At 38.5% G+C, this 12910-nt stretch overlaps 1 protein-coding gene across 1 annotated transcript in view; it reads right to left on the bottom strand.

Moving 5' to 3' along the window:
* The window catches only part of ARHGEF4 (Rho guanine nucleotide exchange factor 4), an 87054-nt gene that overhangs the window by 39837 nt on the left and 34307 nt on the right, over positions 1 to 12910 (bottom strand). Inside the window, exons 2-3 of the mRNA XM_053458807.1 lie at positions 6766 to 10107; positions 4646 to 4957 (exon numbers count right to left, since the gene is read on the bottom strand). Of these exons, the coding sequence (XP_053314782.1) occupies positions 4646 to 4957; positions 6766 to 10107 (3654 nt within the window). The remainder of the gene's footprint in view (positions 1 to 4645; positions 4958 to 6765; positions 10108 to 12910) is intronic.

Consider the following 12910-nt stretch of genomic DNA (forward strand, 5'->3'; position numbering starts at 1 on the left):
GATAAGGATTATGTATGCAAACCCAAGACCACTCTGACACTAAGAGATAACTCAGTGTAAAAGAAAGTACCCTGCATGGAAAGGCCTTCTGTAAGACTTTGTTAGTCCCTGTAGGATGTCTGAATCATCTGCAATACACCAAATTCTAAGTACAAGTCCTTGGGCTTCAAGGAAATGTTTATACTTTAACACCCTTGGGTAAGCTAATCAGATGTTATGGTGTAACACCATAGTCCTGGGGGTGCGGGCTGAACATTTTGTTAAGGAGCCCCTCCCCATGTCTGTATCCTGGTGAACCAAAATGGTTTTGTATTGGAACATGTCATTGCACATGTGAAATTACTGCTTAATTATGTGCATTTGTGTTATGGCGCATGGGGCCAGTGTTAAGCCCGGTGTTACACCTGGACAACTGAGCTACAATATCAAGATATGCATGTACTGTTGATTTCTAGACCATGAACATGCAGATTCTGTGGTAAGATGGTGACAGACAATGTCTGGAGCACTAAAACTGTGGGCAGGTTTTAATTCTTTTTTAAGTAATAGATAAAGCTCCCCCCATCTTTCATCTTTTCTCCTCCCTTTTTTCCTTTTCCACCTTTCTCTTCTTTTCCATTTCTCTCTCTTTTTCTATACTTTCTCCTTTCTCTACTCCTTTGTTTCTCCCCCTCTCTCTCTCCCTCTCTCTCTCTCTCTCTCTCATTTCCTGGTCCTTTCTCCTATTCCACTCTCTTTTCTTGCATCTCTCGTCTCCCTTTTTACTCTCATAATTATCTCTCCTTTCATTACTCTCATGGCCTCACCATTTGTTTGCAGTTCTTTCTTGTCTCTCCTCTCTCTCTAAGCTACTAAACCAAACATTTTAGCTATCACTGGTAACAAATGCCTCTGGCCACACCTGTGACCCTGCCCCAACCACACCTAAAACACAACATCTTAAAGAGTGCCCAGGAAACAGCTTGGCAAAATAGTAACGCCTCTGAGCCAAAGTCTTTGTTCTAAGCCCGCCAATGTAATTACATGTAGTGCTCGGATTGAACATAGCTGACGAAATTGTATTCATAAAGTTATATATTATCATGCTATAATGTTACTATTATATATTGTTTATTATTCATAGAGCTTTGGTATTAGAATATCAGAAAAGCTAACTAGGCAGACCAGTGTGTCCTTACTTCTCATCTTCATCAATACCTGTTTGTAAATAACCCCCTGTCTATGGATGGGAGCCGCAATGATCCTAAAGGGTTACACAAGTCTTTTGCAAACTGATTTTATAATCTGTTTGTAACAAGTGTTTTGGACTGTTGGTGTAGGTTTTAACAATGGTTTCAGTGTTTGTTTCTTTTTGTTTTCATGAGCTAATGCCAAGTTCGTTTTGGCAGTGGACATTCTTTTACCGAAACAAAAACCATTAAAGCATGTTTGAATGTATTAAACCAACTCCACATTGATTCATTTCAGAAGATTATATTTTGAATGTAATTCTGGGTGTAAATGCACCTGTGATGAATACATTTTGTATTTCTTTTTACATTTCAATAGACTTAATATCTCGCTAAGATAGCGTAAATGTGTGGAATCCTGTTGAAGTGGCATCTTAATACTTTTGAAAATGGGATTTTACATATGGCAAAATGTGCAGGTTTCAGGGATGTTATTTTCTGTGGTGCCTTGAATACCAAGAGGAGAGCTTTGCCTTCCATGAAAATGCCCAAGAGATTACATTTTGTTTTTCCCCCCAAAAAAGTCTGGAATATAACCAGCCCTTAACACACAGTGGTGTATTCTAGATTAGGCCTAGGGCGGTACTGAAGAAGAATATCCCACGCTTAACACCATAAACCGTGTGAAATGTGTTAATGTGTCCTTTATGAGTTATTGTAGCAGGCTCTGTGTTATATATGTATTATGCAATGGTCCGTGTAAATGTCATGTCACATGACATAAACATCATAACATAAATGGCCGCAGAAGCTTTATGAGTATTTGTTCATGTAGCTCTTTTCCACCATTTTTTTTTTAATAGAGCCAAAGTTTTCTTTGTCTAAGTGTGCTTCTTAATTTAACACAATATAATATACCACATAAAGCAGAACATATGCTATATGCAAAATATATGCAATATTTTGTTTTATCAACTAAATGCAGTAAATACTCTTTACTTAGACTTAGTTTTTAGACTTTAATAAGCCACAATTGAAAATCCATCATTTGTATAGACAAAAATCCAGGAGATTTCAGAATTAAGGGACATATCCCATGGCAGATATAATACTGATGCAGCCATCTGCAGTGTATGTGTGTGAAAGGGTTAAAAATCCACCACCGCACAAGGCGACCCACTTAATAGTTCATCTCGAAAATAAGATGTAACTTTTCAAAGGACAGATATTTTTTCCCAACAAAGAGTGGTGGAAAAAAACAATAAAAACAAAGAGTGGTGGAAAAAAACAATAAAAACTGCGTAATCACAGTTACATAATTACAGAATTCACAGCAAATTATATTTTCTAAATTCATTAAGATAACACAACGGTTGTATGATATATACCGTATTGGCTCGGATATAGGCCGCCCCCGTATATAGGCCGCACCCTAAAAGTTTGGTGCTTTTTTAAAGAAAAAGTTTTTTTTCTTTAAAAAAGCACCAAAAAAAACATGCTGCCACTCTGTCTCCCCCCCCCCCGAGATACGCTGCCGCTGTCCTCCCTCCCCGAGATACGCTGCCGCTGTCCTCCCTCCCCGCGATACGCTGCCGCTGTCCTCCCTCCCCGCGATACGCTGCCGCTGTCCTCCCTCCCCGAGATACGCTGCCGCTGTCCTCCCTCCCCGCGATACGCTGCCGCTGTCCTTCCTCCCCGAGATACGCTGCCGCTGTCCTCCCTCCCCGAGATATGCTGCCGCTGTCCTCCCTCCCCGCGATCCGCTGCCGCTGTCCTCCCTCCCCGCGATACGCTGCCGCTGTCCTCCCTCCCCGCGATACGCTGCCGCTGTCCTCCCTCCCCGCGATACGCTGCCGCTGTCCTCCCTCCCCGCGATCCGCTGCCGCTGTCCTCCCTCCCCGCGATACGCTGCCGCTGTCCTCCTCTGCCCCCCCCTCCTCGACTTACCGGAGCAGACTCCCGGGTGTCTTGCGGGGCCGGCGAGGGACATCTACGCAATACGCGTATGCAACTTCCGGTACCGGAAGTTGCATGCGCGTATTGCGTAAATGTCTCCCGCCGGCCCCGCAAGACACCCGGGAGTCTGCTCCGGTAAGTCGGGGGTGGGCAGAGGTAAAACGCTTAGATAACCTCCCGTGCCGGCACCCCCCCCCCCCGTGGGAAGTGCTGGCAGGGGAGGCTGTCTGAGCGTATCGGGGAGAAGGATGCAGGTCCCCTGCACCGCTGCGGGGGATCTGTATCTTAACCCCGCTGCCTGCCCGGCGCCCGGGACTGCATGTCCCGGGCGTCGGGCGCTAGAGCCCGAATATAGGCCGCACCCCCACTTTAAAAACTTAAAGTGGGGGAAAAAAGTGCGGCCTATATTCGAGCCAATACGGTATCTTGCAATAAGTAGCTGCCATTTTTCTACGTATACAAGCATAGAAAAATGTGTGAATATGGAATTCATAAAAATGATTCCGTGACAACCCCAGAACATACTTCTTAATGGAATATGATAACGCTATATAAAACAATTAATAATAATAATAATAATATTCCAGTATGTAGTAGGTGAGACAAAAATGTTACAAAGAACATTTTCTGCAATTCTGCTCTAATGCCTCATTGGTTAACAGTTTAAAGAATTAAAGCCAAGAACAATACGCCACGGGGAATTTCTTAATATGTATTAGCGTGTATTGGGAACACATCTGGTGCATATATAAAACACTATAAGGTATGTAATGTGTATGGGTCCTGTATATAAGAATCAGGGTGCAATGTACATATCCAAGTTCTTTAACCCCTTAATTACAAAGTCCCTACATGTACGGGCTCAAAATGCATTGTTTTCAATGGCCCATTGTCATTAAGGGGTTAATGATTGTAAAGAAACACATTTTGTTTATACATTTGCTAGCAATATCATAGCTGAATATTTACGTGCACACACACACAAATCCTACTCATTCTACATGATTTATTTTTTGAGCTGACTATACTATTTCACAAAACGATTCGGCTAGCTCAGTGTATAGGTGAGATTCCGTGATTATTATTTCTCAGTGCCGGGTAGCGTTAAAGACTGTATAGAAGAATGTAAGGTTGCAGTAGATGGCAAGTCCTCTTTAAAAGAAAAAAAAATAGATATCGCATATTAGCCTTTTGAGAAAATGGAGTCTTTAGCTGATGTCGATGCCTTTTATTGGGCCGGCAATAAAAGAACAAAGGAATAAAGTTACATTAGCTTTCACGACTCCTGACATCTCTTTTTATGATCATATTAAGAAGAGACCTCTGAGGTCTTATGTCATTTCAAATCTTTTTCTATGTTCATCCAATAAAAGCCATCAACTTCAACTAAAGACTCTTTCAAGAAGCCTATGTTTAGCGAAAGCCCTAGTTTGGAGTAGGAAGAGAGCAGAGCAAAGGTCAGAAAAGAGAGGTTTGCAGAGGAAGACAGTGACATGCAAGAGCTTGTAAAGCATTCTTACTTGTAACTGTGTTGCCATGAGATTGTCTTCTTGAGTTGGCTTTTCTGAGGTCTCTAGTTTCCTCTTTTGGTTCATTTCATCTACCCATAGGCCATCACAGCTGAGGCTTCTGAACAACGTTTTAGGTTTTTTCCTTTCTGAATCTTTTCTGTTTCCCATTGAAGTCATCGCAGGCAATGTCAGGGCTTTATTTTCATTATCCAAACCCAGATTAGTGGAAGCCAACATATCAAATGTTTTCCTCTTGATAACGAGGGCAGTTTTCTCCCTTGGTATCTTTATTGCTTCTGTTTGATTTTGTTGTCTATTGTCCTGTTTTTAGCAGTATTAAGTGAAATTGTAAAACCAAGCACCTAAAACTCACCATACCCATGTTCCATGGGCACATTTGCAAATATATCACCGGTAGAACAGGTGGAATGCTTAACAGATGTTGGTCAAGTTATGGTACCCATTCTCTTGCTAATGAGAAAATTCATGTTTTTGTTGCAATCCGGTTGATAGTATCTTGGATTACATATTAAATTACAGAAGAACATTCATAACGAAACAAAATTAAAGACCAAGGCAGGCTAGTAAAATGGGTGAGAGGAATTACCCCTCGCTGACATCATATGCAGAATTTAAGCCTTTTTTCTTTTGAGTTGGCCAAGGACCAAATGCATGCATTATTACATGTAGCACTTTCTGTGCTCAGCTGTTTATTTAGTCCATTTTCTGAGAGCTAGTGACAATCCATCAGAGTACTATTGTTAATCCCGTCGCCTGGAAATACATTCAAATGTTATATGGCTGAACTTGGCCCCTCTGTTTGAAACATGTCCACTTTAAAAACATAAAACGAAACAAATAGGCAACTATATTCTATTTACTAAAATAAGAATATAGTCCTTTCCTCCTAAATTCTGTAAAGATATTTTGCAGGTTGGGATTTTAATGCTTTGGATTTACCATGCATTCCAAAGCTTTGTAACTGTAGCTTTCGGTACTAAATATTTATTTTTTATATATATATATTTTTATAAAATATATATTTTTAATATTTGAATTGTTATTACCATATGATGCTATAGTGGCTGTTTAATACCATTTACTTATGCGAGCTGTATGCAATTCACCTATTATTATTATAAGATAGCTGTGAGAAGCTTTACATTACTGCATGATAGATTGAATAAAACCATTATTTTTAGTTACTGATCTCAGAACACTGATTAATGTTTGACTAAATAACACTTAAAATTAATACAACTTTGTAAACTAGATTGATCTCAAAAAGATTGTTGAATTAATTTAAACTGGTTTTTTTTTTGCCATTTTTCGCCCTCTAGTGGAAGTTTAGGAAGAAAATGAAACTGATTTTATTTTCCACTAAAAAAAAAGACAATGAATATATCTGCTAAATGGCTCATGTCATAAAGCAAGATTTTGAACAAGTGAAATATATTAAAGTGTATATGAAGAGTGGCGGGCAGTTTTCCCATGCAGAGTAAAGTGTTCATCAAAACCACTATTCCCTTTTGACTAATTTAAGGTTGCTGGTAATCTAAAGGGGAAATTAAGGATCCCGTTAAGAATCGAGAAATGAACGCTTGTGAATAATAATATGTTAGATTTAAATTACAGATTCGACAACTGTTTGTTTTTTTTTTTTTACTGTTTTCTCCTCTTCACAGAGATAACTCCTTATTGTATTATTCATGAAAAGCATAAACTAAATTTACAATAAAGTTAACATCAGGGCCGGACTGGCGATGACGGGGTGATGTCTGGTGACATAATTACAACCGACGCCTGCGTGTAACATTTTGATACTCATGTGGCGGGCAAATGGCAGCTGCACCCACAGTGAGTATTGGGCCCTGATGGCCAGGGGCCCATCCAGCATTTGCCTGATGTGCCGGATGACCAGTACAGGCCTAATCAACATATAATTTATGTAATTACATGCATTAATATGTTAACGGCTTTAAATGTATCTTTCATCTAAAAGGCAGTTAGAAATTCTAAATATACTAAATACTTTAAATCAGGTGTACATTACTGAAAAATCAGAAAAGATTCAAAAACCAAATATTACATTTAATATATAAATCAGGAAGCAAATCATATATACTCACATCATCTCTAAGAATGTCACTAATTGATGAAGCAGTGTACAGGCTTGCCCGTGACTGGGTGCTGATACCGCTATCATCCTTGTGAGACTCATTATCCGAAGACTGCTTCGTCCATGGTTTTATTTTTTTAGATAGGTCTGGTGAATCTGAGAATCCTTCTACTGGAGAACAATTTCCCAAAGAAGTCATAGATGTTGCGCTGATCTTGGAATTATGCAAGCTCTTACGCTGAAAGTTGGGCCATTGGCTGCGGGGTTTTGGACTCATGGGTCGACAAGGCATTGAATCAATATAATTTGAAAATGTGTTAGCAAAAGATGAAGTAGATGATGGTCTACTTATTGTCTGCTGTTCATTTGTGTTAGAAAATGAAGAACTGGTGGATTCTTCACTAGAAATCTCTAAAGTAGCACCGCACCTAAAAGGAGACTGTGTAATTGATTTGTCACTTGAGGGAGTCTCTGAATTCCCCTCGACGGAGTTGTCTTCACTAGATTCCAATGAATCATGGTTTGTGTCTCCAGAGAAACTGCTTGGTGACTCTAGCACTGGTGATGAGCTTTCATTAGTATTCTCCTGTTTGTCCTTGGATGGTCTTCTTAACTTGTTTGAGTTTATAATATGTGTTGATAAATTCAATACACTCAACCTCTTGGACGAGTCTTGACCTTTGTTTTTGCGAAGTGGTCTCCATGACATATGCTGGGGCCTTATCTTTTTCTTTTCCTCTTTAGGTAGACTTTCTAAACTCTGGGCTGAATTTTCTTTATCCAAATTCTTAAAGTCAAAGAGACTTGAAAATGATTTGTGAGCCCTTGACAGTCTTTCCTTTAGTCTTTTGCTTTCTGCATTTTTGATACTTCTTGATTCCTGGTTTTCTAATTTTTGTAGATCATGGTCCTGTGGCATTTCTGGTGGTTCAGACATACTTAAATTTGAAACACTGTTTCTAAATTTGGCAAAGTTATCTATGTCTATTCTCCCGTTTGCTGATGCCTTTCTCATGCTTCTATTGTATAAAAATGTGCTTTCACAGAAATCATCATCAGAAAAGTCTGAAGTATGTTCGTCTTTGCATACTTTTGCTAAATGTCCACCACTTTTTAAAGAAATGTTAAAAGGTTGTAGACTTTCAAGCTTTTCATTATTTTTCTGATCGGTTACTTGTGATTGCTTGTTTTCTTTCTCCTGGCTTTCTGAATGCATGTTGCTTCCTATTGATATTTCATTAAAGGAGGACAGTTCAGGAGGGTCGTTCCCATTTTCCATTTTATTTTCCTGCAGTAGAACTTTGTGAAACGTGCTGTCACTTTCCACAAAATGAACGATGCTGCCCGGAGCTTCCTCATTATTGCTACCCCTGCAATTATTCGCATTTTCTTGTTCTACGACCAAATGGATCATATTTTTTGAATCGAACACAGCTGCTAGGTTCTCCTGCTTGTCTACTGTCGACAACTCATCTTTATTTTGTTTCTCAAGTAAATATTCACAATGTATTTCCCCATTGTCACAAATATTGGAATTTGGGGGTTCAAGGCTAGTTACGGGATCTTCATTGAAGATATAATCTAAGTCTAGATCAGTGTATGAGAACTCCTTAAAACTTTCATCATATTCCTCTAGACTATCATCTTTATCCAACTGCATAGTTTTTGCATCATAATCTGATGTACAGTTCTTCATTTCTTCCATAAAATTATGTTCTACAACTGGTCCATCAAGCTTGTCCCTAGTGCCTGAACACACTTCTAGGTTTGCATGAAGAGCCATTACATCATTATTGACATCATCAGATGTCAGAATTGCAGGTTTCATAACTTTATGTGCATCAGTCACAATATTTTCTTCTTTACCGTATGAGTTGTTCACCTCCTGTTTGCAATCTTCTCTAATATCTCCATCAGAGACTTCATAGGAGCCCTCCTGGATAAAGCTGGCTCTGTTATCATTTGAATCCTCACCAGACCCAACACTCAGTTTTCTTACAGTGTCTGTATGCTCCACTGCATTGCGGGTTGCTTGAGCATCGGTACGTTCAATGGATATTATAATAAGGGGCTTAAGGTTTCCCTCACCTGACAAGGTACAAATATCTGCCTTTTCAGAATAATTATTCATAGGGGAATCTTTAAGTATTGCATGTGCCGCTGAGATTTTACCCTGACAGTGTCCTTCTCCCTGCTTGTCCTTGATGTGCCCTGATTCAAAGGATTTTTCTTGCACTGAACAAGTTGCACCAACAGAATCAGCAACACTTACAATGTCCCTGTGTCTGGATTCATCTCTGTCTGAGGCAGTATAACAGTTTGGTTCTACTTCTTCGCCATCAGCAACTACATAATAGGAGGCTTTATAGTACACATTATTGCTGGCATCTGATAAAGTATTTTCTTCTGAACATGGCTGAGAAACGTGGCTTTTTGTTGTATCTGAAGGCCTATTAATATCCACTTGTTCTCCTGCTTGAAAGTTTGTCTTCATGAAAAATGTATCCTTGTGCGCTTCTGTTGTAATAGATGTGTTCTCGTTGAGCTGAGAGTTTGTAATTTTACTTGTTTTCCCTTTAATTACATAATCGCAATTAGTGTGGCTTGTGCAATTTGTTATTGTGTTTGTAAAAGAAATATCAGGCAAAGATTCACTTTCCTGTATTACAGTGCACGTCTCTGATTGTGTGCAAAAAAGGCAGTCGTCGGATTTTGGTATGGCACCCACTCCTTTTAATTGAGCATTTCTCACTTCTTCAAGTACATTTGAGGCTACCAAACAATTGGTCTGATTTTCACAGTCTGCCACTATGCTATGCAATCCATTAACTGTAATATCATTATTGCATGTTTCTTCCCTTGGTATGGAATTTGTATTTGTTATATGTTTTAGTTCAGTGAGTTCCTGGTCCAGGTGCCCCGTCAAGTCTGCATCTAGTACTTTACATTCAAATGTTGAATGTGATTGCAAAAGCAATTGTTTTGACTGTAAACTGGAAGAATACTCTGTCTGATCTAGCTGTCTACACCCTGGTTCGTTTGTGTTTTTAGAATTACATGCATTTTTTTCTTTTGTTTCGAAACACGCGGATTCCCCTCTTCCCAAGAAATTGCAATCAAACCCTCTGTTTAGTTCTTCAGTTGTGTCACTAGAAACTGACTCAATGTCTGAAATGCTTTCAAAGACTTCACTCTTAATTTCTGTTGGGCTGTCACTAAAATATGACCGGGCTTCAAAATAATCTTCATCTTGGTCCTGGCTGAAAGATCCTAGCTCGAGTGAACCTGGCTCCACGTTGACATCATCATGAAAGTCTATTTTATTGCTGGAGTCGTCACTTGGTTGTGGGGTCTGGAAAAAAATGAAAAATATATCAGTGAAAAAAGGTATTGCTAATAGATTCTAGGATCTGTCTCTTCAATTATGATTACTGTTAAATAAAAAACATAAAGTGGCATAATATACATACTTTCAAATTCTGTTTAATTTTTTAAAAATATTTTTTTTCCCTGAGCATAAAATACAGGACCGTATATGGTAATGTACGTTAGCACTGAAAAAACACCTGCTTTTATCTCATTACTCTTACTTGATCTTCATGTGATATTTTGGGCGACTTTAGCTGCTCAAAAACTACACCGAGCTGACTTTTAATGGCTATTCTAATGAAGTCATTGTATTGTTTATCATGAGCAGTATGATAAGGAGTCAGGGTGTTTGTCTAAAATATTGGCCTAAGATAACAGAGTGGAAGTGCCTCAAAACATTATGCAAAAACTATAAATGTTAAAAAAGAAAACAGCACACTATTATGTAATCTAATATAGTTAATGAAAAATGGCGGGAGTTCCTCTTATTTTGTAGGAAAGAATGCCCTTTCTGCTTTCATCTTAGACCTCCAGATATTCAGTCACAAAGACTCCTGGCTCTGCCGTTGGACCTTACCAAAACACAAAATCCTGGAATTTTCCATTTAACAACCCAGATCTACAGACTCCTCCCTCTAATTACACCACCACCAATCAGCATGCAACATATTTAGGTTTATCAACAGAATAATGGACATGGAAAACTTGTCTCACAGATTGCAATGACAGCATAAGCATGTATTGTTTCGGTATGACCACTGTCTTACTCATTTCAAATGTAGGGCACTATAGCGCCTCATATTTATTATATGTTAGGAAGATAATATAAGAAACTCTATTAACTGCTGTTTCTGACAATAAGTTTTTAGGAGTAGAAACTAGCTATTCTAGATTATACTTTGCATAAAAAAACGTTTCAGGTGCAAATACAAACCAGAAATAGGAGAATTAAAAAATTCAATCATCCTCTAATAATAATAATACAAATATCTATTACTTTAATTTATTTTAAAATGGTCATTTGAGTTTTCATTTTGCATTTTGAGTGTTGAGAAACCCAGGGCCAACATCGAAGATTTGAGGCCCCTTACAGAACACGTTTTTTTCCACATTTGCAGATTATGTGAGCCAGCTATGGAGCCAGGTTACAACAGTAAATCTTTCACCCACAGGGGCAGGCAGTTGTGTATATTATTCAAATGCATACATTTCATGCTAGGCTAAATAAAACGGGAATGTTTGTTAATAATAAATTGCAATTCAGGGAACAAAATGTGGTCATAAACCTAACAGTTCAACCTCAAGTGATGACTGAAATCAACTTACCTAGTTCTCCACATGGTTCTACACGGACCAGGGTGGTGGCCATACTTTAGAAGTTTCACTGTAAGCTACTACTGGTTGCACACAGCTGGTTTGATATTACTATCCATTTATGTGACATGTACATATGATCAGCATACCTGGGGATTTCCCTGGAAATGCTACCTGGAGGTTTCCATCCCCTGGGGAGGCTAGCCATCCACAAGGGTATAGCTAGCCATGAAATGGTACAGGACTAGTCCCAGACAGCCTTTACTAGGCTTGGTGTAAAAGGGAGAATGAGTGTAGTGCGGGTATGGCAATGTACTGTTACTCTGCCAGGAGAAAGAGGAAAGTGACCAGAAACCTAGGGAAGCAGTGCTTCACCAGCAGACTCTGGCCCAGACAGTTCCCAGGTATGATTAACAAGCCATGTGGGGTTATGATTGCTAGTGTATATTCTTATGAAAAATCAATGACATATATGGGTTCATGTGTTTTAAAGAACTCAATAAAGCATCTATGGAAATAGTCTGACCAATCACTATTTAAAAAATGCTTTTATAGAAATTCACATAGGTAATATGCTTTGATCGTTTGATGCTCTCGGGAAAACTCAATGTTACTGTGATTTTTTTAAATTGTTAATTAATTACATTTTTGGTAATTCTTATTAATTTCTTGTGCCAATATATTTCATGAATTCATTTTATTTTGCTTTGATTATTATATGCAACCTTGGTACTTATATGGAAAAGATGATACCAGTCATTTAGTTGGTTATATAAATGCTAAATGAGACGCTAATTAAAAACACAATAATTCCCAAAATCATTTCACACTACAAATATCAGATAGTTTCACAAAACATTTTACACAAAATTTACACTAAAAACTATACGGCGGGAAGAAGGAAACAGCATTTCATCTGATGACTAGTTACTGATGAGCCTATAGATTATAATTGTAGACATGTTAAATTGGAGTGACTCCCTCCTGCAATTAATCCTGTTTGTCTGCAATGTTTATGTCACAAAAGATGATGCATCATGTTTTAAACAATATTTATTATAATTACAATGAATTTGTGCCGCTTTTCCCTGTAAAGTCTTCTTGAGGAACATCATGCTCTGAATATTATAATGATCCATAGATCAGACTATAAAGTGATCCATGTTCTTTTACATTTATACTAGGAGTTCAAGTGAATCTGACATACCCTTTAACATACTTACATTAATTGATTACATACTATTTGTTTGTCATCCTTTATTTCAGACTTAACAGCTTTGGAAATATTTTACTTAAAAGCCAGGAGGAACTCTAAAGTAGGAAATACATATTATGCGGCCAAAAGTTAGGAAGACTAGAATATCGGTCAAGTTCCTGATTCCCGCGGGTGCCAGAGTGGCCCCTGACTGGGATCCCGAGTAAGGCTAGGCTTTGGCGTCAACTTGGTAAGTTGGTGGTGGCGTTTAGGGGGT

The sequence above is a fragment of the Spea bombifrons genome, chromosome 3 (assembly GCF_027358695.1).
Source record: "Spea bombifrons isolate aSpeBom1 chromosome 3, aSpeBom1.2.pri, whole genome shotgun sequence".
NCBI lineage: Eukaryota > Metazoa > Chordata > Amphibia > Anura > Pelobatidae > Spea > Spea bombifrons.